Source organism: Rattus norvegicus, chromosome 1 (genome assembly GCF_021556685.1).
Source record: "Rattus norvegicus strain SHRSP/BbbUtx chromosome 1, alternate assembly SHRSP_T2T, whole genome shotgun sequence".
Classification (NCBI taxonomy): domain Eukaryota; kingdom Metazoa; phylum Chordata; class Mammalia; order Rodentia; family Muridae; genus Rattus; species Rattus norvegicus.
In genome coordinates, this window is record NC_141534.1 from 220,312,669 (window position 1) to 220,336,945 (window position 24,277).

General features: G+C 50.3%; 1 protein-coding gene across 16 annotated transcripts in view; it reads right to left on the reverse strand.

Moving 5' to 3' along the window:
* Positions 1 to 570: 570 nt before the first annotated feature.
* The window catches only part of Cd6 (Cd6 molecule), a 39,075-nt gene continuing 15,368 nt past the window's right edge, over positions 571 to 24,277 (reverse strand). The window contains exons 2-13 of one of the 16 annotated variants that reach the window (XM_087639509.1): positions 11,767 to 11,835; positions 10,573 to 10,920; positions 9,711 to 10,022; positions 9,118 to 9,420; positions 7,773 to 7,835; positions 5,966 to 6,106; positions 5,563 to 5,658; positions 4,106 to 4,222; positions 2,679 to 2,750; positions 2,218 to 2,469; positions 1,875 to 1,976; positions 571 to 1,491 (exon numbers count right to left, since the gene is read on the reverse strand). In XM_087639509.1, the coding sequence (XP_087495635.1) occupies positions 1,421 to 1,491; positions 1,875 to 1,976; positions 2,218 to 2,469; positions 2,679 to 2,750; positions 4,106 to 4,222; positions 5,563 to 5,658; positions 5,966 to 6,106; positions 7,773 to 7,835; positions 9,118 to 9,420; positions 9,711 to 10,022; positions 10,573 to 10,920; positions 11,767 to 11,835 (1,946 nt within the window). In that variant the 3' untranslated portion in view covers positions 571 to 1,420. 16 annotated transcript variants of the gene reach the window in all.

Sequence of the window (24,277 nt, forward strand, 5' to 3'; positions counted from 1 at the left end):
GCAGCTGGGCTCCTACCAGCAGTGTCCAGGGAAGGTGGCTGCTCTCAGGCCACTTGAGAGTATTTTATGGGGGCACTGGAGCACTGGGGTCATCTCCTAAGGCAAGTGGTGGGGTTGATAAAGCACGCCCAGTCCCCAGACCACCTCAGGATGCCATTTCTTCTCCATTGGGGAATAACTTTAAGGTATATGTGTCCAGATGTCCCTCAGGACTGAACATGGGTGGCCAAAGTGCAGATGTATTTGTGCATGGAGTCACATTCCTTATTCACATTGGAGCCTCCAGAGCATTCCGTGATAAGGACTTGGGCTCCTCTACACCCGAGGAAGTGTATGTTGTCACATGAGCACACACACACACACACACACACACACACACACACACACACAGAGAGAGAGAGGGGGGGGAGGAAGAGAGAGAGAGAGAGAGAAAGAGAGAGAGAGGAAGAAGGAGAGGGAGAGGGAGAGGGAGAGGGAGAGGGAGAGGGAGAGGGAGAGGGAGAGGGAGAGGGAGAGGGAGAGGGAGAAAGAGAGAGCACCGAGTTTAAGGAACTGTCAAGATACACCTAGTTTTCACTCAGTAATCGTTTAATCTCTGGAACTCAGGACAGCTCTCTGTAGCCTGGCTGGGACCCTCCAGTTCTCTGAGGCTGTGGGGAGGACCCGTTTAAGGTCTTGCCGGCAATAACCACACTCACTTGGGTGAGTGTTCCTGTCAACCCAAGGGGATCTGTGGGGACTCGAAGCTGTCCGTGCCCTCTAGCCCTCCAGGACAGATCCCTGCATTCTTGTCCCAACTGGGCTGCCCATCTCCTGACTCAGGCAGGGCAGGGACCCTCTATAAAGCCCAAGGAATTAGAATACTGCTTAGTTATCCAGGGATAGAGAGAGGAGTCCAGCCGGTGCCTGTGGTGGACTCAGAGGCCTCTGGTTGGCAGGACTGGCCTTGGCCTGACTCTGGAAGGAAGCATGTGCTTGTCTTGATTACTCTTAGCTGACAGTGCCCAGGGAGCCATGCCCATGCAAAGCCCCGGGTTGTATTGAGGCTGAGTGATAATGGCAGCCTCTGGCCTCGGGCCTGTATTTCAGCAGCGGGTGAGCTGCTCAGTCCCTCAGCAGCTTCCTGAGACTTGGGATCAAAGCACATGACATGGAGTGAGATGAGGCCTCAGGGTTACCCAGCATGGCCCTCAACCACCACCAAGAAGTGGCCAGACTCTGTTCGTTCAACCCGGCACTCACACCATTGGCCCTGCTTTCTGTTCCAGGCTCCTGCAGGTTAATCAATGGGTGGAGGATGCGGGGCTGGGAGAATGCCCACCCTTCCATCTCTGCCAGGGGCCTCAGCCTCTGAGAAGTTGATGGGTGGTAGAACAGGAGAGCAGAGGGAGGGGTCACCCAGGAGCCTCGGCGACCCAGGCTAGGCTGCTCCAATGTCATCGTAGTCTTCCTCATCATCATCAATGGAGTCTGCTTGGAGGTCAGGCGGTCCTGTGGGGGACAAGAGAATCAGTAGGGGGCACAGTGGCTACCCCTGCCACCATGCCAGGAGACAGAGTGAGAGTGAGCAGACCTGTGTCCATCTCCGACCCCAGCTCCTGAGGCACCGTCTGAAACCGTCCTATCCTTCTGTTTACTGCTGCCTCCAGCCAGAGCCTGGTCTAGTACAGAGCTGAGGGTCCCAGGCTGGTACACGGTGGATGAGTGCATGCTGGCAGCCTGTCCACTACTGATACCTCTCCTGTGTGGCCAGCGAGCAGCCTCTGCTTGAATGCCTCCATTGACGGTAGGCTCACTTCCTCTTACAGAAACTTCCGAATATTTCTCCATCCTACCCACATCCTCTACGTCCCCCACCTCGCCACCCCGGCTACCTGGACATTCAAACTGTTCCACTGGAGGATGCTGGGGTGGTGGCTGGAAGTTCTGGTACCACTCCCCAGACGAGGTACTGGAGCTGTCATCAGCCGAGGCCCCTGCTGGAGACACGAGCTAGTTACTCTCTGCCAGGAGCCAGGCTGTGTGCAAACTACCAGAGGCAGACGCCTTGAAGACTCAGGAGAGCCAAGTCTGAAACTGGACGAATGAGGAAATGAAGGCCCAGAGAGGGGAGGAGACTTGTCCGAGGTCACACAGCCAGCAGCTCAGGGTTTGGATCTGTACCTCTTCTGGGTAGGTTGGACACAGGGTTGGGAGCTTGGAAGGATACACGGTTACCTGAAAACATTGCCTGAGAGCCAGCCAGTTCCAAGTTGGGGGGCTGCTCTGTGAGGGGACTCTTCTCGGAAAACACCTGGGAGTTCCATGGAGGTGGCTTGCTGCTGGGATCATTGCAGTAACCCTCCTCAGAGGATGTGCTGGAGTCACTGTTGTTCCTCGTGTGGTACTGAGAGCCCAGAGAGGGGGCATCCACCACACAGGGTCTGGGGTCAGCAGCTGGGATGTTAGAAACGTGCAACTCTTCAAGTCCTAGGCCAGGAAAAGGGAAGAAAAGCAAGGAGGCAAGAGAGCTTTAACTAGGCTCCCAACGTAACTTACTACGTGTGGGAGTGTTTAGGCCGAGACACTAGTTGAGGGAAGTTGTTGCTAATGCATCCTAAGGTGAGATTAGCCACTGAGCTTGGAGGCAAGGTTGACACCCTGCTTCCCTTCTCCATGACCTCCCCCCCTGGACTCACCTTCCTCCAAGGGTGGCATCCGGAACCTGTTCTGTTGGGCTTCTTCCTCTGTGACCCGGTGCCTCTGGGAATCTGTAGGAAGCAGGGCGGGGTGGAGGGATACAGGCTCCGTCTCCTGTACCAGGAGCCTGGAGGAGGGACACCCCTGACTTGGACAGGGCTCACCTTTCATCTAGATTCTAGGGTATCTCAGGTCTACCAGGAACCAGTGTGGAGACAGGTGATTTCTGGCTAGAAACCTGCTGTCCTGTACCCCAACTCCTGCCGTGTCTCAGATGCTCCCCATAACAGTGTTACTTACTCTAAGCCTTTATGTCCTGGTTGCTGCAGAAATGGACTGGTATTTATCCTGGGATGCACTTATTAGGATTAAGGAGAAGCCACAAGGCCTGGAATATTGGATCCTGTGTCGTTTTAAGGCTCAGGCTCAGGCTTACATTGAGTCTTAAGAATGCGGGGTCAGCTCTTTGAAGCCTGACAGTGAATTTTGAGTTCCAATGTCATTACATTTGGGACACAATATTGCCCCTTTTACACCTGGGCTCAGATGTCCCACAGTATCTGAGTGGTCACCAAACACCCACCCATAGGCCAGAGTGCCTGAGTTAGCCGGGGTGGAGATATAGGCCACTGCCTAGTGTCCGATCTTCCCCTGCCTAGCCCTCAGCCTCCTGGGTGGAGTCTCCCTGTCCCGGCCCTCTTACAGCCAGTAAGCTTGTGCTCTGCGTGGAGGGATGGAAGTGAAGGCTGTCCTTGCTCTGCTGTGTGGATGCGGCAAGGACTCGTTCTGCATCATGCAGATAAAGGCAAGATCCTAGGAGTTCACGGTGGCATCAAAAGATTCTGGGGTCCCCACAACTTTCAGGACTCAGGAGGGTTCCTGACACACATGGCAGAACTCTGCTCCTAACTTGATGGTACAGTAGGTATAAGTGGGGTTCAAGGACATGCTCCAAGTAGATCCACAGAGGTGCAGGACTCTGGCCTAGTCTGACCTCCCAGCATTGCCAGGCCCCTGATGCAAGTGCCATCTTCCCTGGCCCTGTTCCCAGAAGGCAAAACTAGACAAACTGACTAGGAGGTGTGAGCTGGCAGGGCCGTGGAGGGAGCTGTGCAGGCCAGAGTGAGACATGGTTCGGTGATGATGAATGTGTAAGGATTTGCCTGAATTGTGTCTCACCTGGACCTTGGGCATTTGCACAGTCTCAGGCATTTAGGCCTGGTGATGTTTCTGAGGCCTTACCCAGCCAAAGACAGCACAGGAGACACTCCTGTGAAGAGACATGTCTCCAGGGTCAAAGGGTACATTGAAAGTTTTGCTTTAGGACCATTCAGAGGAGCATCAAGGAAGTCATGTAAAAGCCCTGTGGGCACCAGCAGATGCCCTCCTGCAGGTCCCAAACCTCTGAGGCCAGCACAGCACTCACTGTAGAAGGTGGTCAGGGCCACAGGCGGCTGGGAGCTGAAGTCATAATGCTCATAGTCGGATTCAGAACTGGAGTCCGAGTCCTCGGGGACCCGGGGCTTGATGAACAACATAGGAGCTGGGGAGAGAACAGAGGGTTGGGAGACAGAGCACAACCCAGAGATGGGCAGAAGGCTTAAGGGGAAGGGCAGAGAGCCAGTAGCAGGGACAGGGAGCAGAGTAGCAAATGACCAATTTTGTTTCAAAAAATGCAATGAGATTGAACTCAAATTCTTCGGAGGCAAATTATGTATCCTAAAGAGTGAGTCCCCCCAACCCCCGTGTGTGTGTGTGTGTGTGTGTGTGTGTGTGTGTGTGTGTGTGTGTGTGTGTGTGTGTGTGTTTTAGATAAGGGCCTCACTGTGTATCCCTGGCTGGCTGGACCTTTCTATGCCAATAGAATTGGTCTTGAATGCATAGAGATCTGCCTGCCTCTGCCTTTGCCTCTGCCTCTGCCTCTGCCTCTGCCTCTGCCTCTGCCTCTGCCTCTGCCTCTGCCTCTGCCTCTGCCTCTGCCTCTGCCTCTGCCTCTGCCTCTGCCTCTGCCTCTGCCTCTGCCTCTGCCTCTGCCTCTGCCTCTGCCTCTGGCACCCTAGGATTAAAGCCATGTGCTATGGTCACCATGCCCTGCACCACATTTCCACAGGTTCTCTTACTGGGACTTAGAGCTTGCTGAATAGGCTGGACTGCCTGGCCAGGAGCCACAACCATCTGTTCATCTCAGCCTCTCCTGCACTAGGATTATAGCTTCGTGCTACCATGCCCAACTTTTGCATGGATACTGGGGATTGAATTCAGCTCCTCATGTTTGCAAGGCTAGCACTTTAACCAACTGAGCTATCTCTCCAGCCCTAATTCTTTTATTCAGAGAAAATGAAAAAATTAAAAGTTTTTTTTTAAAATAGGGTCTCATGTAGTTCATATTAGCCTCAAACTCAAGATAACCCTGAACTCTGCCTCCAAAGTTCTGGCATTACAGGAGTGCCACGTCATGTCTGGGTTACGTGGTGTTGGACATTGGACCCCAGGGCCTGTATGTATTAAGTACTCTACCAACATAGCCACACCCCAGCCCTTGTTCTGGGAAGGCTCTGTTGGGCATCTGGCTGGGAAGCATCTTGAGAAGTGACATAACAAATCTACTAGCCAGTGAGCAAAGCCAACCTTTCCTCTGAGAACCAACATCTCGAACACTCGGCTTGCATTTGCCCAGAACTCAAGAGCCCAGAGGTGGACAAAACTGAGCAGAAGGTCACTTGTGTGCTAAGCCTAAGGCTGAGAACTGCTCAAGGCAACACAGTCTGTCACAGTCTGGCCTGGGCTCCCCTTTCTTGCTGTCATTTTAGCCTCAGCAGTGGTGACCTTCTAGAGTCTACCCTCCCTGTTCTCCCCCTGCCTTCCCCGTGAGTGACCTCCTACCTTCTTTGGCAATGGTGATAGGGACAGGATGGTAGTTGTTGATCCCTGCTGGATTGGCAGTGGACAGTTGCTGGTGGTTCACTGAAGTAGGGAGGGCTGAGGGAGGGAGGCAGAGAGCCTGTGTATCATTTTTACTGTTTCTGTCTCCCAGCCTTTCAAGTTCCAGGTTCGAGGACACATTTGCTTTACCCACACCCAACACAAACACAGAGTTTGTTTCTCCCAAGAAGCCTCCACTACTGGGCATGCTGGGAAAATCCTTCCCACCACCAGGAGGTTTCCCTAAGCCTGAACTGGGTGGTCCTTGCAGGACCACGTCTCTTCCACACCTCACGTACTGGGGCATGCCTATGCCTCACAACTGCCGTTTTCTGTCCAGAAGCTCTGGGACCATTATACCTACCATATTGTCCTTTGGCTTTCAAGAGAAGAAAAACTATGAAGATGAGGGAGACAAGAAGGAGAATTCCCAGGACAATGCAGGGAATGAGAAGTGTCAAATTTTGAGAGTCCTTATCCTTCACGCTCACAGGCACAGAAGATTCTGGAAACAGGAAGTTCAATTCAGGCAGGAAAAGAAGCAGATGTGGGCTCCCTTCCCACCTTTCCTTGGCTTTTTAACCCATGAACTGATCCACCTTCCTTTCCACGATTGTCCTCCTCCCTTCTTTTATTCAAATCTTTCCATCTTGGCTTTTAAGTGCCTCATATATGGTAAGTGCTCCGTAATTGTATATTAAATGAGCAATTGACCAAAAGCATTTACTGCCAGAAAATTTCCTCTGCCTACTAGCACACAGCTTGCTCTCCTCCCCAACAGCCCCCCCCAACACACACCCCTACCTCTCCACCCCCGCCTTCAGCACTATCTTTTGTCGGTAGACAGTTATTTAGTACCCCTGTGTGTCAGGCATTATATCCTAGGGTCACAGCATGATGACATTATCTCAGGCCTGAAGGGTCTGCCAAGAGGGAAGATCAACAAATTGGGCCACATGCTTTGGCTGTCTGTGTCTGCTTCCCCAGGGGGAAATACAGCACTCAGCCCTCATTTCCTTCCCTTTTCTTCCTGGCTGCTGACAGGGTGGTTTGGGCTAGGAAGGGAAGGTAGCTTTGGTAGCCAGAGCAGTGTGAGTGGTTGTTGAGAGTGGGGGCTTTGGGGTGTAGACGTCAGGAACCCCTGGGACTAAGTGAAGTGTTAACAGTGGGCCCATATGGTGCTCTAGAGGCTGCCTCTTTCTTTGCAGTTTGGAGTAGGTGCGACTCTTCACCCTGACTCCAAAAGGGGACGTGGGAGCTTCAGGTTCTGCCAGCCTCATTCCACAGCCTGGACAGCTCCCGGTGTCTTATCCCTGCCGATGCTCTTTATCTATAGCCAGGGTCTCTGGCAGGACTCTGGCCCTTCAGTCTCTCTGCCAAGCCCTGTCCTGGACATATTGAGGGTCTGAGGCTGGATTCGAGTGATCCAGGCAGTGGGGATGGGAACCCAGTCAGTGCTTGGCTTCTAAATGGCTCTTAAAGCTCAGACACATTCTAGGCGTTAGAAAACTCCTTGATGAAATGACCCCATAGCAATATTCTCAGAAAGATGTCGTGATCACCATCCCCCAGACTCTGAGGCTCAGAGACGTGATGACACACAGCCAGCACACACAGCCCCAGGAGTCAGTTATGGCATAACTGTTGGCATAACTACACAGATCTGGCAGACAGACCTGACCAGGTCTGGAAATAGAGTTAAAGTTGGAAGCGTTGGACCATAGGGTGGCTTTCACTCTAACCTCTGAACTCCAGCTTGCTCCTCCTCAGTATTAGGTTGCAGAGAGGCTCTGCTCAGTTGATTCAGGAGGCAGAAAGGTTTGAAAATAATGCATGAGGGCAGTAGACCCCAGGCTCTAAACCTTGCTCATACTGACTGGTGGTCTTGGTACCCCACCACCTGGCCACCCAAGTGGTTCCAAAGCATTTGGGACCTTTCTGGCTCAAGGAAGTGTGTGTGTGTGTGTGTGTGTGTGTGTGTGTGTGTGTGTGTGTTGCTCTCATAGGTCCTATATGGCTGTGGTCCTCTATGGAAGGATGTCCCTTGAGGGGCTAGTTCATTCATAGGATTGGGGGTCCTAGAAAAAAGCCATCAGTCTGTTCCCAGGAAGACAGCCATGTCTGTATGAACCCACATGCACACCTGCACTACTGGGAAAAGCTACACTCACCTATGGTGACCGGAACTCTGGAAGGCACTTCAGAAGTCGACAGATTGGGATGTCTCTGGGAGCCTGTTGGAAGGTACCACACATTCACTTAGTGAGTTTACTGACTACCTACTGTGCACCTAGAAACTGAACAAGACAGACAAGTGCCCTAGAACCATGGGATATTCCCGTTGGGGACATAAGGGTACAGAAACAGCCCAGGTTGCCAGCCGTGGGAGGGTCCCCTGGAAAGCTGGCCGGGCAATACTTCAGTTAAAACGGGGATGGTAGAACCATTTCTTCTGCCTATGTAGGCTGCTGCAGACCCTCTGTCCCTTCTCTACTCAACTTTCAGTTTGTTGTTTGGGACTTCGGGACCTGGGGAGCTTTGTCCTCATTAGCATAATCCACATCCCCTTCTAACTGCTTCCAAGGATATGCAGCTTACATAGCCCATTAGCTCTAGCCTCCATTAGCTGTAGTCTCCAGCTACCTGGAGAAGCATCCTCTATTCTGAGGCCACAGAAGTTGAGGAACTGTCCCAGTCCTGGCTGGTAAACAGCAGGGTTGGAGCTCAGAGTCAGGGGTCTGAACTCCACAGGGAGGTTAACACTGTGTTCCCACTGGGCGGAACCTCAATTTCACACTATTAGCTTCTGCAATTGGAATAATGGCCTCACTGTGTATGACAACACGTCAAGAGTTTGAACAATAATTTATTTTTAGTTTCTTTCACCATGCCAAACATCAGAATTTTAGGTGTTCCTTTCTTTCCTCTCGTCTTCCCTTCTTTCCTTCCTCGAGGTGTTGAGGTTTGAACCCAGTGGTCTTTCACTGAGCTACACTTCCAGACTGCATTTATTTGTCATTGTGGTCTGTAAGACACCAATGCTGTGAATTGTCAGTGTCCTCTGAGAATTGGTGAAGGGCAGGAGAAGCCACCTCCGACAGTGGGTCTAAGGCTAAAGTGAAACAAGCTACGGAGAGCTTGGCAGTGCTCGACATGTGATTTATAGCTCCAGCTGCCGGCTCACGCGTTATTAATATCCGTGTTTCCCAACCTGGCTTTTCCCCGAAATCATCACATTTGGGATAACAAGTTGGCTTCACCTACTGAACCAATTGCAACAGATAGGGAACACCAATTACTTAGCACATAATAGTGACTTCCTTGATAAATACTTAACCCACGAATTTGGGTCTGAGCTGACCATATCGCAGAAAAAAAAAACCCTATCCATTAGTTAATGTCTACCATGCACAGGTAAGTGCAGTGGTCCTTCTTGGATCAGTAAATGGCAGCTGTAGGCAGACGGAATTTGTGGACTAAATCTAGTGGTGGAGGGGCTGGGGAAGGAAAGAATACCTGAGCAGACAACCCTTGCGGCCAGCGACTGGCTGCACAAGTTGGAATTGTTGAACCGCCAGGAGCAGGTGCTGAGGGTGAGCTCCTCCCCTTTACAGGAGTAGTACATTCTGCCTGCCAGGGAGTGTGGCAGCCCCTTGGGCCGGTCCACTTCTGATCCACAACCCAAGGACTGACAGAGCACTTTGGCCTCGGATGGGTACCATTCGCTGTCACACACGGTGCTCCAGACACCCCGGAAGTACACTTCCACTTGCCCTTCGCAGGAGTCAACACCTCCAGTCAGGCGCCAGGACTGGTGCTCTGTGGGCAGGTGATGGATGTCAGGCTAGAACGTTAGGGCAGAGAAGAACCCACACGGTCCTGCGAGTTTTCTCTCCTGCATTTGTGACCCCTTTGTATACCCCACAGACTCTGGCCCACTCTAGATCCCGGCTGCTCGAAACCAAGGCTGTGCACAGGCAGAAGCAGTTGCATCTGGAGGGATGTTAGGATCACTTTACTAACACCCGCCATTGTTGTGGATCTACACAAGAAGCACAGGCCAAACAGAACCCCGTGGTAAACATATTCTGTCCTCCAGGCTCACTGACCTGAGCACACCACTCCTGCATCCTCCTTGTGACCGCAGTACTGGTCTCCTGGCCGCCCCGGGCAGTCCCACAGATAGGCCTCGGTCCCAGAGCAGTTCACTTGGTCACGGTGGATGGGTCCTTGGCCTGGGGTGAAGTGCAAGCCGGCCAGTGCCTTCACTGCCCAGCCACACTTCAGCTGCTTACACACTACGTTTGCATCATCCAGGTCCCACGTGTCATCGCACACTGTTCCCCATTCACCATGCTGCAGCATCTCCACGCGGCCAGCGCAGCGACTGCCACCATCCACTAACCGCACAGCCTGGTTCTCTGGGGGTGGGAAGGTTTTAGATGGTTAGGGGTGGAGGCAGGAAGAGTGGGGCATTGGACTCTGAGGGAGTGGCTGTAACCTGGAGGGTTTTGGAGTCCCTTCTAAACTGAGAACCCAATCAGTGGGCGTGGTTTTAAGATAATGTGGGAGGAACTTGAAATGCAGGAGGAAGGGCTGAAGACCGTGTAGGTGTGGCCTTGGCTACCAAGCCTTAGCCAAAGGCAGCCTCAGAAATGTGGCGAATTACCTACTTGGAGGGAAGGCTGGACACGTCCCATTAAGGAAGGAGGCAGAGAATACACAACAACTAGGTTAGGATAGAGGACCAAAGGGAACTAAGTGGATGCTCAGGAGACCTAGCAGGGGAGGAGTCTGCAGACCACATTCTGAAGCGACACTCAGATCTGGGAATGACCTAATTTGATGAGGGCACCTACATAGAACACTTGAGTTTGCATGACTTGGGAAGCTGGCGGGGTGGAAGTCTGGAAGTTTGGCTGCAATGTTTAAAACCTAAAGTGTAGGGTAGGTAGGGGCAGGCACTTGTACCTGCACAGGTGACCCACACCAGCCGCCTGTCGCTGCTGCACTCGTAGTCCTCCACCTTGCAGAGTTGCCAATTGGCTCCGTGGCATCTCACAGTTGGTGCCCCCGCCCATGTCGTATTCCTGGAGCTGCTAGTGTTCCGGGAAGTGGCTCCTGGTGGACGCTCAGAGGTGGGTGGCGCCAGGTGGGTAAAGTTTCCCAAATCGCCACAGCCCAGTGCGTTGCATGCAGCCTCTGTAGCAGCCCGATTCCAGTGCCCTGCACACACAGGCTCCCAGGACTCTAGAAGAACCTGCACAAATCCACTGCAGCGACTGCTCCCGTTCACCAGGCGAATCCCCAGCTGCTCCTCTGGAAGGGTCAAAAGCGAGTTGAGACTTCATCAGATCTTTGTTCCCACACCAGGGTCAGATGAGACCCCCATACCATGTTTCATGACCTTGGCCAAGACCCCTCCCAGCTCTGGGCCTCAGGCCTTCCTGCTGCTAGGTTACCTCATGGAAGGACCAGGGAACTTCAAGACCTAACCCTAGCATTCAATTGAGGGAAAAGATGAGGCACAAAAATGGCTCCAGAGTGTAGTGAGGCTTAGACCAGAGGCTGGGTCCCACAATCCCCTCTCTGGTGCCCCTGTCTCCATCAGAACCTTTTGTAACAGAAAGGCAAGGTTTTGGCTCAGGGGGCCTGTTGGACCAAAAGTCCCTTTCTTGGTTCCTCAGCTGCACTAAAGGGCACGACATGAGGAGACCTGCAGTTGCAGTGGTAGTGGATGACCTTCCTATAGGAACCTCTCTTAGGTCCCAGTTACCTTTCTATAGGAATGACCTGTCCATTTCTACTCCCCAGAATGCACCCCCCTGCTCCCTCACAGCTGTGCACAGAGTAGGGCCTCAATATACTCATGGAGAGGAAATGAAAGACTGGGCTGGCAGTGCTCATCCCCCACCACAAACTCTAGCTTCCTCTGCACAAATCCCTTTAGTATCTTGTGCGTACAGGAGACTCTCAAATACAGGAGTTCTCACGCCTCAAGGAGAGCCTACTGGTGGGACCCACATCCCTGGACAAAGAGGAAGAAGTAATCTTGAGAGTCAGAGGACTTCTTTGGCACTTGAAAATCCACTGTCCTTGTTACCCCAGACCCAGCCTATTGGTCCCAGAGAGTTGACTGTAGTGCCTGGAACATGGCTTGCTTACCTGGGTCCGAGGACATATTTGGGATGCTGCCATTTCTGTGCTGGTCAGAGGGGGCTGGAGGTGGGAGACCTGAAATGAACCAACCAGGGTGGGTAAGGAAGCTCCAGCATGAGGGCCACAGAAATGCTCTAATGACAGGGGCCTGCTGAGGCTTGTGGGAAAACGTGGTCCTCAGCCTTGGTTCCTTTGCTCCCCTCAGGGTAGAGAAGATTCTCAAACCGAATGGGAACCGCTGAGCTACAGAGTGCTTTCAGACACCGAGGAACTTACTTTGTCTTAGGACCTGTTCCAGGTCTTTGCACACTGCAATCCATTTACTCTCAGCAGCACAGCGTGGCGTATTGTTAGCCATGCCATCATACAGATCAGAAAGGGAGAGCCAAGTGATGCAAATCCATTGCTGGTGCCACACAGGGAGCATCTGTCCCTTCAGAGTCATATCTGCCCACTCTGTCCCAGGGGTTGCCCTCAGCATCGGCCTAGGGCTTTGGCTTTCTGTGACTTCCAGGCTCTGGAAGCCACAACAGAGCTGACAGAGAGGAAGGAGAGGAGAAGCATGTCCCTCTGGCTTCCTCCCTATGTGGTCCCTTGAGCAGACTGTTCCTTATCTGAATACCATAGCTTCTTTCATAGAAAAGCCTCTCCTCGACTGTCTCCCTCTGGGTCTCCCTGATTACTCTCCTGTCTAGGGTCCAGAGAAGTCCCAGGGCATTGCCCTTGTAGACACAGCCCTTCCTCTCTAGGCCTCTCCATGACCCTGACAGGAAGTAATCGGGCCTTTAATCGAAAGTCTTCAGCAACTCCATCCTTTTTTGCTGCCCAGCTTGACCTAGATGGGGCAATGACTCAGAATTCAAAGCACAAACTCCGCAGTGGCTGTAACACTCAGAGCAAGAATTCAGATGTGCACGAGTGAAGATTGCATAATTTGGCAGAATTCTGGTTCCCACAGCAACGAGCCCAGTGCTCCGGTGTGGCTTTCAATATTTCTGCATATGCAAGGAGAGGGAGCAGAAGGGAGGGTTGGGTTTGTGGCTGGGATGAGGAGCTGTGTCTGCATGTTAGCTCTTAGCATGTGGTTGACACTGTATCCATCTGGGTGTGTGTGTGTGTGTGTGTGTGTGTGTGTGTGTGTAAAACCATGTTAGGGATTGGGGGGCTCAGCTCACTTTGGCCTCATCTCATTTTCTTGGTACGGACAACCACTTCCTTGTGTGTAGAGGTGCATATTATTTTCCCTAGACCAGAAAGTCCTAGAGGGCAGATCCCAGGTGGGTCTTCCAGGATGCTCAGCCCAGTGTTTGTTGATTGGCTGACATAATAGAAGTACAGAGTGGAAACTGCCAGCTCCACGCCCCCCCCACCTCGCACCCACCACAAAATCACCAGTTTATTGAAATTAGCTGCACTTGAGAACCGTGAGCTTTGTTTTACAGCCATTGTCACATCATCGGATGCAAAAAAGAACCTGGTTTTTGTGATCTTGAGTTTCTGTGTTACCTCGAGCTCTCCTTCCACCATGATCTCTGTTCACACAAGCCCCACGATGGGGCAAGTGTTACCTTTGTGTCACCAGCACTTTGCCCAGTCAAACAGTTCACATTTCAAATTGGGTTACTTTTTTTCTTCAATAGAGTGTGTTTTGAAAAACCAACCAACCAACCAACAAACATTTGCCTTTCCCAGGAGTCTGCCATTAAGATGCCGGGACCATTTTGTACCATTCAAGAGAAAGCAATGGCAGGTGGAGGAGACGGCTCAGCAGGTAGAGACACTCGCTGCCACGTCTGACGACCTGAGCTCAGGACCCAGGACTCGCAGGGCGGAAGGAGAGAACCAACCTCAATGGGTTGTCCTCTGACCTCACGCGCACCGTCATGGCACAAACACGTGCAAACAAATACATGCAGTTTCTAAAAAGAGAACAATGTTCAATGCATTTTTATAGAACAGCACAAAACTAACCAGAGTCGAAATGTCTGCCCATGGGAAAACTGCTTAGGAAATCTGTGTGCTCATAGCCTGGCACTGGGTGCAGAAGCAGTCCAGAAGAGAAAGAGGCAATAAAGGCACCCTGGAGGCAGAGGCCGGTGGATTTCTTCGAGTTCAAGGCCAACCTGATCAATGCAGCACGTTCTGGGTGTGGGAAAGGAGAAGAGAAAGGAAGGAAAAAGAAACAGAGCCCTGATGACCCAAGGGATGCTCATGTGTATTAAGTAGGAAGGCAAGACACAGAGAAGAAAACAGTGAAGGGAGGGCTTGGTCACATGGTTGTACTTTAGTATACGCGTGTGTGTAAAAGGTGCCTACGAGAACAGAGAGAGCACACTGAAACACAAAGCACCTTCAGATTGCTTGTGCGAAATAGACAACAAGTGTTCCAATCTGCATATTATGATTAAGGAAAGTCCCAGGGCTGGGGATGTGGCTCAGTAGAGTGAGCTCCTAACATGTCCTGGGTTCCATCCCCAATGGGACAGGCAGAGACACCAAGGAGAAGGTTCCAGAGGAAGGTGCCACCAAGGGGACTCTGAACACAGGAAGGACAAAGCACAAAGGAAGCCAGGAGCAGTGTTAGCCCATGGGCCCAGCACCCAAGAGGCTGAGAGGAGAAAATAGAAAATTTCAAGTCAGTCCATGCTACATAGCAGGACTCTTTCTCAGAAAGTAAAATAAAATCTAACCGAACTTGCAGAAGAACCCAGATACTGTGGTGCACATCTGTAATTCCAGCACTTCAGAGGTAGAGGCAGGAGGATTATAAGTTCAGGATCATTCTTAGCTACATAGTCAGACCCAGTTTCAAAACAACAGCAAAGCCCATAGAAAAGTTTGAGGAACTAGGACTCTGGTTTATCTTGTGCCACTGAGGCCCATGGGTTCCTGTAAGCGTCTCAGGAGAGGGATATTAGAGAGGCATAGGGGAGGAGTCTATGAAAGAGAAGCGGAGATCCCACTGGCCATCCCAACATTGGAGCGAATTGAGTAACTGGACTCTTGGGTCTCCTCCCTTGAATAAGCTGTTGTATATGTCAGTTAGGTGCCAGTTACAGTCCAAGGCACCTACGCCCACTGGCTCAACCTGAGATGCTGAGAAAATCATGGGTGTGGAATAAAGTTGAAGGTTTCATGCTGGGGAGGAGGCAGGGTAAGAGTTGGAGCGGGGGCTGTGATATGAGATTGGATTTACAGAAAGAACCTTGTGGGAAGTGTGCCATGTGTCACTGCTGGAAACATGGTTAGAAACACTGGAAAGTGTTTGTAAGCACCCAGGACAGCAGCAAGCCAAGCCAGCAGCTACCTACACTTTTGCTTCTGGGCACTTAACCTGCAGAAGTAGTCTTGAGGGCTCGAGTGGGAGCTCGGAGCCAGAGCCTGCCTGAATTGTGCAAGGCCTTTTGTTGGGTTGAAGGGAGTGGGGGCTAGAGGACAAAAGAAAAGGCGGGGGGACTTCTGGATGCAATTCGCCATGGAAATCGGAGTCTGTAATTGGGACTAGTGGTTGGAGTGTCCTTTCAGCTACTGGGGCAGGTCACCGACCCCCTCTGAGACTCAGGTGACCCCTTTACAAGCTTACCTTAGTCTCACTATGTTATAGGCTTGTGGTAAAGATGAATCAGTATGGCATTTAGTCACCCAGGGCCTGTAATGGGGACAGAGTGCTCCCATATGTGTTGTCATTACAGATAAAAACAGGCTGTTTTTCATCACACTAAAACCAAAGCACACCAAAATACACACACACACACACACACACACACACACACACACACACACACACACTGAAGACAGCTAAATTCTCTGAAAGCCACTGGGGGACTGGCTAGAAACACACAGCACATTAAAAATACTTGTCATAAACTATTTATAAAGGGTTTTTAATGATAGGGTGGGGGTTTGCAATAGAACAGCAAGTGGCTGAAGGCCAGTTCACAGATTTCCATTCTTCCCCAGACCTTGCTAGCCCCTGGCCCGGTTCTAGCTTGTGGAGACCTTCCAGAGACCCCGAAGGGTTCAGGATCAATCTTCTGTCATGCTCACTAATGGCAGCTGGAGCTTTTCTTTGTGGACGGAGCCGAGAGAATGACATAGTTATTTTGGTCGTGAGCTGATAATGGCATCGGTCCCTCCTGTGAAGGTTAATGTTGACCAGATAGAGAAGCATCTAGAAAGTTAGGAAATCAGATAAAGGTACTGGCTTCCAAGGCTTTCAACCTGAGTTTGGTACCTGGGGTCCATATGATGGGAGAGAACAGATGCCTGCAAGTTGTCCTCTGACCATCCCAACCACACACACACAAAATAAATAAAAAAGTAATTAAAGATGGCGATTTTTTTAGGTATGTCTGAGGACATTTCCCAAGAGGATTCACTAAGGGAAGGGACCTAAGGGACCTCTCCTGAATGTGGGTGGCCTCATCCCATCGGCTGGTCACCTGAGATTCTGCATAGAATAGAATGGGAAAGAAGAACAAGCCAGTGAGAGCAACTATATGCTCTCTCTCTCTCTCTCTCTCTCTCTCTCTCTCTCTCTCTCTCTCTCTCTCTCTCTCTCTTCCCTGACCACCATGTGGTGAACGGCTCTGCCCTTCCAAGTGCTCCCTGACATGAAGGATCAACACCCCTGAAACTGTAAGCCCAGACCAATCTCTGCTCCCTTAATTCATCTTCAAATGTGTGTGCCACAGCCACAGAAAGCCTGGCCGGCACAGCCCTGCTCTGTAAGCTACACACGGGCAGCATCCTGATCCTTTTTGCTGGCTGCGTTCACTGGGCAGAGCCTCACCCAAAAGGGATGCTGAGAGGATAGAAAAAGATGGAGCTCAGTCTTTGCCAGTGAGGAAAGATCCTCAGAAAAAGAAAACACATTCTCCTTGGTGAGTTTCTCTCTCTCTGCTTGCTTTGTGTTCTTCTAAAATGTCCAGGTAGTCTACATCAAAATAAAAACGAATTCACCCACCCACTCACTCACTCACTCACCCTCAGATAAGTGTACCGGGTGGCTCACAGCACTGGTAAAATGAGTTTGTGTGCCGGCTATCCAGGCATTCTGCTCACGTGACCCTGTAAATAAAGCTAGAGCAAACCATATGGCCAGGTGAAGCAAAGCCAACTCCCTCCTGGGAAGAAACAGCTCCTACGATTGCAAGATCTGGGTGTTTTCCCTGGAAATGTCAGTATTCTCTAGCGGGAGGCACTGTGGGGATCATCAGGCTAAGCATTGGCAGGTTGGGGATCTCGGTTGGTTCTTGCCATTACCTTGCTGTGTGGCCCCTGTTTTCTCACTGGTATAATGAGTCGATGACCATTTCAATCTTCTCCACCCCTTACATTCTTTGATACTTAGATTAAAATCTAAAACGAGAGAGATCAACTACTGAGCTCTCACTGCGTTTCTTATAGACGTAGCTGTCCTTCCTCTGTTTCGTGTGGAAAATGGACTGGAGACCTCCCAAGAGCTCTCCTGAATGAGCCCCTTATCAGAACTGTGTCACTATCAAGTACACAGACACAGTATTCGGCAAATGGTCTAGGGACCTTGTTACAGCTGGGCAGAAATGAGGGCAAGATTTGAACCTGAGAAATCCAGCTCTTGAAGCTCCTGACTGAACCCACGTACAGGCAGGACAGCTCTTTACACACTTGGCATCCCATTGCAAGGCTAGGCCACTGTCACTGCGTGTGGAGTGCTCACAGCCTGAAGGCCACCAAGTACATAGATCTGTTTTAGTCCTTTGTTTGGACCTATGTTTAGAAGATTGTCCTATCCCACCGATTCACTTCTCCAGCCCAAGAACACAGCTTTTAAAAGCACTGTGATCACCATATTCCACAGCAGAAGATGTTCACTGGCTTGGCATCGTTCATGCTTCCCTGAAGTCTAAGGGTCCCCTTCCCTTTCTGCCAATGAGGCCAGGGAGATGAAAAGGGCAGTTCAGAACCTCTACTGTGGGATCCTCACAGTCCAACAGGCTTTGGGTGTCCCCTGGCCCAACGGAAGACAGGGAGAATAAGTGAGCCAGGTTCTCCTCAGTGCTGAGAAACAAGCCTGTTCCTGCTCGCCAATGTGGACAGCAAGCCCATTAACATTTACTGAACTCAGCTTCATGCTGGGAGCTGGGGCGGTGTGAAGGAGATAAGCGGAAATGGAGTGATACAGAAGCAGCATGGCGTTTCCAGGGCAGCAATTCATCCATGTCTCTTCTGCTCTCAGGACATTCTCTCTCTCTCTCTCTCTCTCTCTCTCTCTCTCTCTCTCTCTCTCTCTCTCTCTCTCTCTCTCTCTCTCCATGATTTAGAAAAGGGACTTGGGGAGAGACAAACAGTGATTTAAACCATCACTGACAATTACCACAATTACCAGCTACATGACCTGGCAAAGTCAGTAAGCCTGGCTGGCTATAACCTGGTACTGGGCACAATACACGGTGCCCGCGGATTTGCTTTGGAGGGTGATGTATGGGAAATATTGAGGGCTTGGGACATGGCCACCACTGCTATTACTCTTCACTCCGAGGCTCCGATCTCACTTCTCTAGTGCAACCCCAAGTGGATTTGAGAGTGCAGAGGACGATTAATTATATATTCCGTCCTTGACATCATGTGATTTTGAAGCCTCTCAGCCTTTGTCTCTGCACAAGAACAATCCCACTCTCCCCAAGGCCACATGCCCTCCCCGCCACCTCCCCACCTCCCCACCTCTCCTCTTAATCATCTCAGAGCTGCCTGTCTTGCACAACTTAGCTGCTGGTTTCCCTGACTCTGCAAACATGGCATCCGCTGTTCCTGGAGAGGAGATGTGGGCTCCGGTTGCCATGGTAACAGGAGTTTCTTTATATGAAAAGACTCCCTTTTTGGCCTCCAAACCTGCTCAGCTTGCACCTACTTTGCAGCTACCAGACTGTAAGATGAGAGCTACTTCACAGAGAATAAAGAACACTTGAAATAAAATTCCCAAGGAGCAGGAGGGAGGCTTTGCCTCCCCGCGAGCTCAGCAGCCAGCGTTCCTGGCTGTTCCTTTGTCTTGCACCTTTGCTCTTCACTAAGGATTCAGTCGACAGAGGTTAGAGAAAAGTCCAGGTCTCCTCCTAGCGTCTCACTGGGAGATCTTAGATGAGTCTTGGTATCTGGTTGGGGGAAAACCATCTGTCCTAGCAGATGTTGCAAAGCAGAAGGAATATCAGATTGGAATTAAATATGAGAGGATTTGAAACAAGCCTTGGGGCTAGAGCTGTATCTGTGCAAAGCGAGGACATGACCACTCCAAGGTATGACTGAGGGAAGGTTCTTGCTGTCGATATGAGGCAGAGCATTCGGGAAAGTATTAGACTAAGCATGGCCAGTAGACTCTACCAGACCACGAGAGGAGGGGCAGGAGAGAGTGAGAGAGGAAGAGAAGAAAGAGCAAAAGGAGAGAGGGCCGAGACAGAGGACCAGGAGCCCAGAGAGCCAGGAGAGCACATGGCCACTGTAGCAGGGTTAAATAGGAATGAGAAGTCCATGACTGGGAGAGGCTTAGGGCAGGGGGCAGGGTGAGAAGAGCTGAGAGGAGGCAGGTTGCCAGCAAGGACTCCATAATAGGTACTTGCAGTGCTGGGAGAGCCTGGAGGTCACTCTGGTATGCTAATAGTACCTGAATTAGCCATTTGTCCCCAGTTTCTTTCAGACCTGACAGTAGCTCAGTTGGGAGAGTCCTTGCCTGGTATTCATAGCACCCGGGGAGGTTCCATCCCCACCATCGCACAAACAGATGTGGTGGTGCACACCTGTATACTTAGCACTCAGCGGGTAGGGGGAAGAGGATGACAAGCTCAAGGTCATACTCAGCTACTTCTTGAGTTAGAGACCAGCTTAGGTTACATGAGGCCCTGTCTCAAAACAGCATTTATTTTAACATGCTCAGTTTTCCCTTCCGGTGGAGTGACCTCAGGCAAGTCTCTTCACGTGCTGTTCCTCATGGGTATAAAAAACGTCACAGGACTGATGCATGATCACAAGAAGAACCCATTCAAGGTACTGACTCTGAGCGCCTGATGTGATAGATACATATGCGCAGATATGTCTAGTGGGTGGGGAAGGCAGATTGTACCCTAAATATACAGGATGTCCCTATATTTATCATAGAAAGAGCACAGAAAAGGGCTGGTGATGAGTCCTTGCAAAAACTCAAGATGTTGGAAATCATATCTTCGAGTGTGTGTGTGTGTGTGTGTGTGTGTGTGTGTGTGTGTCCCTATGGGGTGTTTCCATGTGATGCATGCAAGGGATGCTCACTGTGAACACAAGACAGGGAGAAGCAATATGACAGCCTCCCTGTAGTGTGTAGTCGTAGTGTGTTGTATACAGACTAGATTGAAGTAGTCCACTAGCACATCTTCAGAACACAGGGTGAATGTTTAGAACAGCATGTCCCATGACACATCATACATACTGTCTATACCACGAGCACTCTTTTTTTTTTTTAAAATAAATGTGAACCTGTTACTCAGCTTCTTGTTTTTGTTTCTTAAGATTTATTTATTTTATGTTATCTTCAGACACACCAGAAGATGGCATGAAATCCCATTACAGATGGTTCTGAGCCACCATGTGGTTGCTGGGAATTGAAGTCAGGACCTCTGGAAGAGCAGTCAGTGCTCTTCATCACTGAGCCATCTAGTCTTGGTATCTTTGAAAAACACAGAACTATTATAAGAATATAGGGGTGGGATATGGGGCCGCGTCGAACTGTCTACAATTTGCTTCATGCTCTAGCAGAGGCAGGAGTTTGCCAGCTGCAGATAGTTTCTGTGATTGTGCGACATTTGGAATTTTAGGGACTTTTCAGAGGTTAAATAAATGCTAGGGCCCTGAGAGGCAGGGTGGATTTTGGTTAGTTGGTTGGTTGTTGGTTTTTCTGGTTGGTTGTGGTTTGTTAAGTAGTCATGTGCAAAGAAGAAACAGCAGAAGAAATTAGATATCCTGACAGCAAAGATCAAACTTGCCCCCAAGGAACTCAGTACCTCTTATCAGCAGGAAGTAGTCTAACGATAGCATCACCTTCTTTCCAACCCGTGGCTTTATTCAGGGATCTCTTTCCTTTCCTCTCAATCCATTTTCTCTCCTATATAGTGTTACAGGGTGGAAGGGGTGGAAGAAAAAAAAGGGTGGAGAAGGCTGGAAGAAAGAAGAACCCACAAAGTAGCCAAGACAGTTACACACCTATGACCTTGTCTGATCTCACAGCTAAGCAGGGTGGGGCCTGCCTAGTACTTAGATAGGAGTACACCATCTATATACAGTTCAGCTCATGTTCCAATACCGCCCTCTGTGCAGCGATGAATTTTTGTGTAATAAAAATAGAAACTGAGAATAGGACCCCTGTTGAAGGAATCAGAGAAAGAACTGGAAGAGCTTGAAGGGGCTCGAGACCCCATATGTACAACAATGCCAAGCAACCAGAGCTTCCAGGGACTAAGCCACTACCTAAAGACTATACATGGACTGACCCTGGACTCTGACCTCTTAGGTAGCAATGAATAGCCTAGTAAGAGCACCAGTGGAAGGGGAAGCCCTGGGTCCTGCTAAGACTGAACCCCCAGTGAACATGATTGTTGGGGGGAGGGCGGCAATGGGGGGAGGGTTGGGAGGGGAACACCCATAAGGAAGGGGAGGGGGGAGGGGGATGTTTGACCGGAAACCGGGAAAGGGAATAACACTCGAAATGTATATAAGAAATACTCAAGTTAATAAAAAAAGAATATTTATAGAGAAAAATTAAAAAACTAGAAAAGGACGGAAGAAAAGATGCAGATACATACCATGCGGGTTCTGGACGCCAGGTCCCTGGGCGGGTAATAACTGTTGTTTCCATTCTAATTAATCATTTTCTTATAAGATCTGAGCAAGTATGGCAAAGTGAAAACATTGCTTAAATTTGAAGGGTAAGGATGACTTTGGCTTGTTAAAAACATTTATAGAGGGCTGGGGGTTTAGCTCAGTGGGAGAGCACTTGCCTAGCAAGCGCAAGGCCCTGGGTTTGGTCCCCAGCTCCGAAACAACCACCCACTTAGAGTACACTGCTATGTGTTTATGATATTTATCACGAGTTTTGAAGATCTTGTACTAGAGTAATAACAAGCTGCGTCTTTGAGGCTCATCAAGATGGCAAGTTTGATGAGCTCAGTTCTAACTTCAGAACCCACATGATGGAAAGAGGGAACGGACTCTCAAAAATCGTCCTCTTACTTCCACACAGAAGCTGGGGCATGCATATTAAATAACTGAACAGGAACTACCTCTGAAGGTAACATTGCTGGCATGGTTCTGTGCTTTCTACATTCTGCAACATTTACTATATTCAATTTTAATAATAAATATAAACGGAATTAGTGAACGCATTGTGTGTGGCCTACGAAAATCACCTGAGTCACAGTGATGTGCCCTGCCAAACGTCTTCTTGTCCTTTTTTGGTTGAAAAACTATGGGCCTCAGTCTCTGTAACAGTGCTCAGAGGTAAATTTACTGGTAAAGAGATAGGATTGGAGAGATGAAGGAACTTTCTGGATCAATAGAGCTCTTAAGATGCAGAGCGAGGGTCTGAGCCCAGATGGAGACTATTCTGGACTCTATCATAGATTCAGTCACCTCAGGGTCACTCACAGCTTTGTGATGGATGGGCTAGTGTTTCCTGAACCATACCCAGGCAGCTGCTCTTCTGTAAGGAAGTGGAGGTATGGGAGCCTGCCATACCTTCTCGCTGCCACCCAGGTTGAAGGCCCAAATGTCAGGAGTCCTATCCATAGGACATAGATGGGGACAGAGAAGCGAACAAACCTCAGAAACACAAAGGAGGGTGACGACTGCTCCACTGAGGCAGGGAAGTCGGCCAATCCAGGAAGATCTTGGTTTTATTTTCTCAGTACTAAGAGTTACAGCCAGGGTCTAGCATACGCTAGGTATGTAGGTGTTCTGCCTGGACCCACATCCTCAGCCCATGGTTCTTTTGGTGTTTTGTTTTAAATAGACTGGCTTTAAACTTTGTGTGGCCCAGGTAGGCCTTGCCCTTATGATCCTCCCACCTCAGCCTTCTTAGCTAGGGTTACAAGTGTACATCCGTGCTTGTCTGAGTTAAGCAAGTTACCGAATCAGTGGTTATAGAGGCCAGTGACCTTCAGGTTAATCACCCTTCAGGAAGGAGCTTTCTTGAAGCATATCCAAATGTACCAAGAACTTCCTCCATGCCTCGTGTTGAAATTCATAACATCGTATGAGGGAATGTTGTGAAAGCCATCCCAGGGGCTAGAGAGTTGGCTGCTGAGAAGAGCTGACGGATTCTCCAAAGGACCCCAGTTCGATCCCAGCACCCTCAGGACAGCTAACGAACACCTGTAACTCTAGCTCCAGGGGCTCTGAGACCCTCTTTCGCCCTCCATGGGCACTGCACACACATAGTACACAGATATACACGCAGGCAAAACACCCATACACATACATAAAACTCAAAGGAAAAAAAAAAGCTCACCCATTTTAATGACTAAGACTCAGAGAAATTAGGTTTTCAGCCCGAGGTCGCATGGCTTGGAGATAACCAAGAGAGGATTGGGTCCAAGTTTGTTCTCCAGATCCATTCTTTCCAATATCAGCAGGTGGCTTCCATACATGAGAGGAGGCCGGAACTTCAGGAGATGCCATGGTCAAAGGCTAGGAGGTGGGATGGGCTTTCTCAAGAGTTGGACTAGACTCAAGAGTTTAAAGTCAAGACAGAAACTATTTACAACTTGGCTGACTGTTTGAAGACTGGAAGGCACAGGGGTTGAAACTACTGGGCTGAGTATCACCTCCTGGGGCCTGTCCCCACCCACTGGCTGGTGTGGGGGTCTGGCTGCAGTGAGGCCTTCCCGGGATGCTGGGGCAGCAGTTTCTAGGCAAACAAAGCCTGAGTGTGAGCAAGGGATGAACAGTCCCCCTGCCGTGGGGTGGAGTTTGGGGGCTGAGGATGCTGACAAGACCTTTCTAAGGCAGCTGAAATCTCCTAAGAGAAGGGGACCTCGATGTTGGGTGCCAGCAGCCACAAGAGCTCATGCTCATCCCACCTCAGCAGGAAACACAAACCTCTCCAGGCTGAGCCAGAACCCACGGTTCCCTAGGCCCCAGGAATAAGCCCTAACTCAGCAGCCAGGTTTACAAGCATCACCCCTGTGTCCATAGACCCCATAATCCAGCAGTCCTCCTCCTATCCATCACTTTTAAATGAAGTCAGGAATAATGACAGATTCAAAGGAGCTAGGGTAGGACTGAGGGTGCACAATCCGATGCTCCAGGACCACCACGTGTCAGTAGCAATTAGGGTCTGGAAGTGACCAATGGCCACGTATATTGCAGGTTCAGGGTCCAGCTAGGCCTTTGGAATAGAGGTAGCATCTGAATGCCCACCACAAACTCCCTGTTTGCGTGTGTGTGCGTGTGTGTGTGTGTGTGTGTGTGTGTGTGTGCGTGTGTCTGTGTGTGTGTAGTGTGTGTGTGTGTCTGT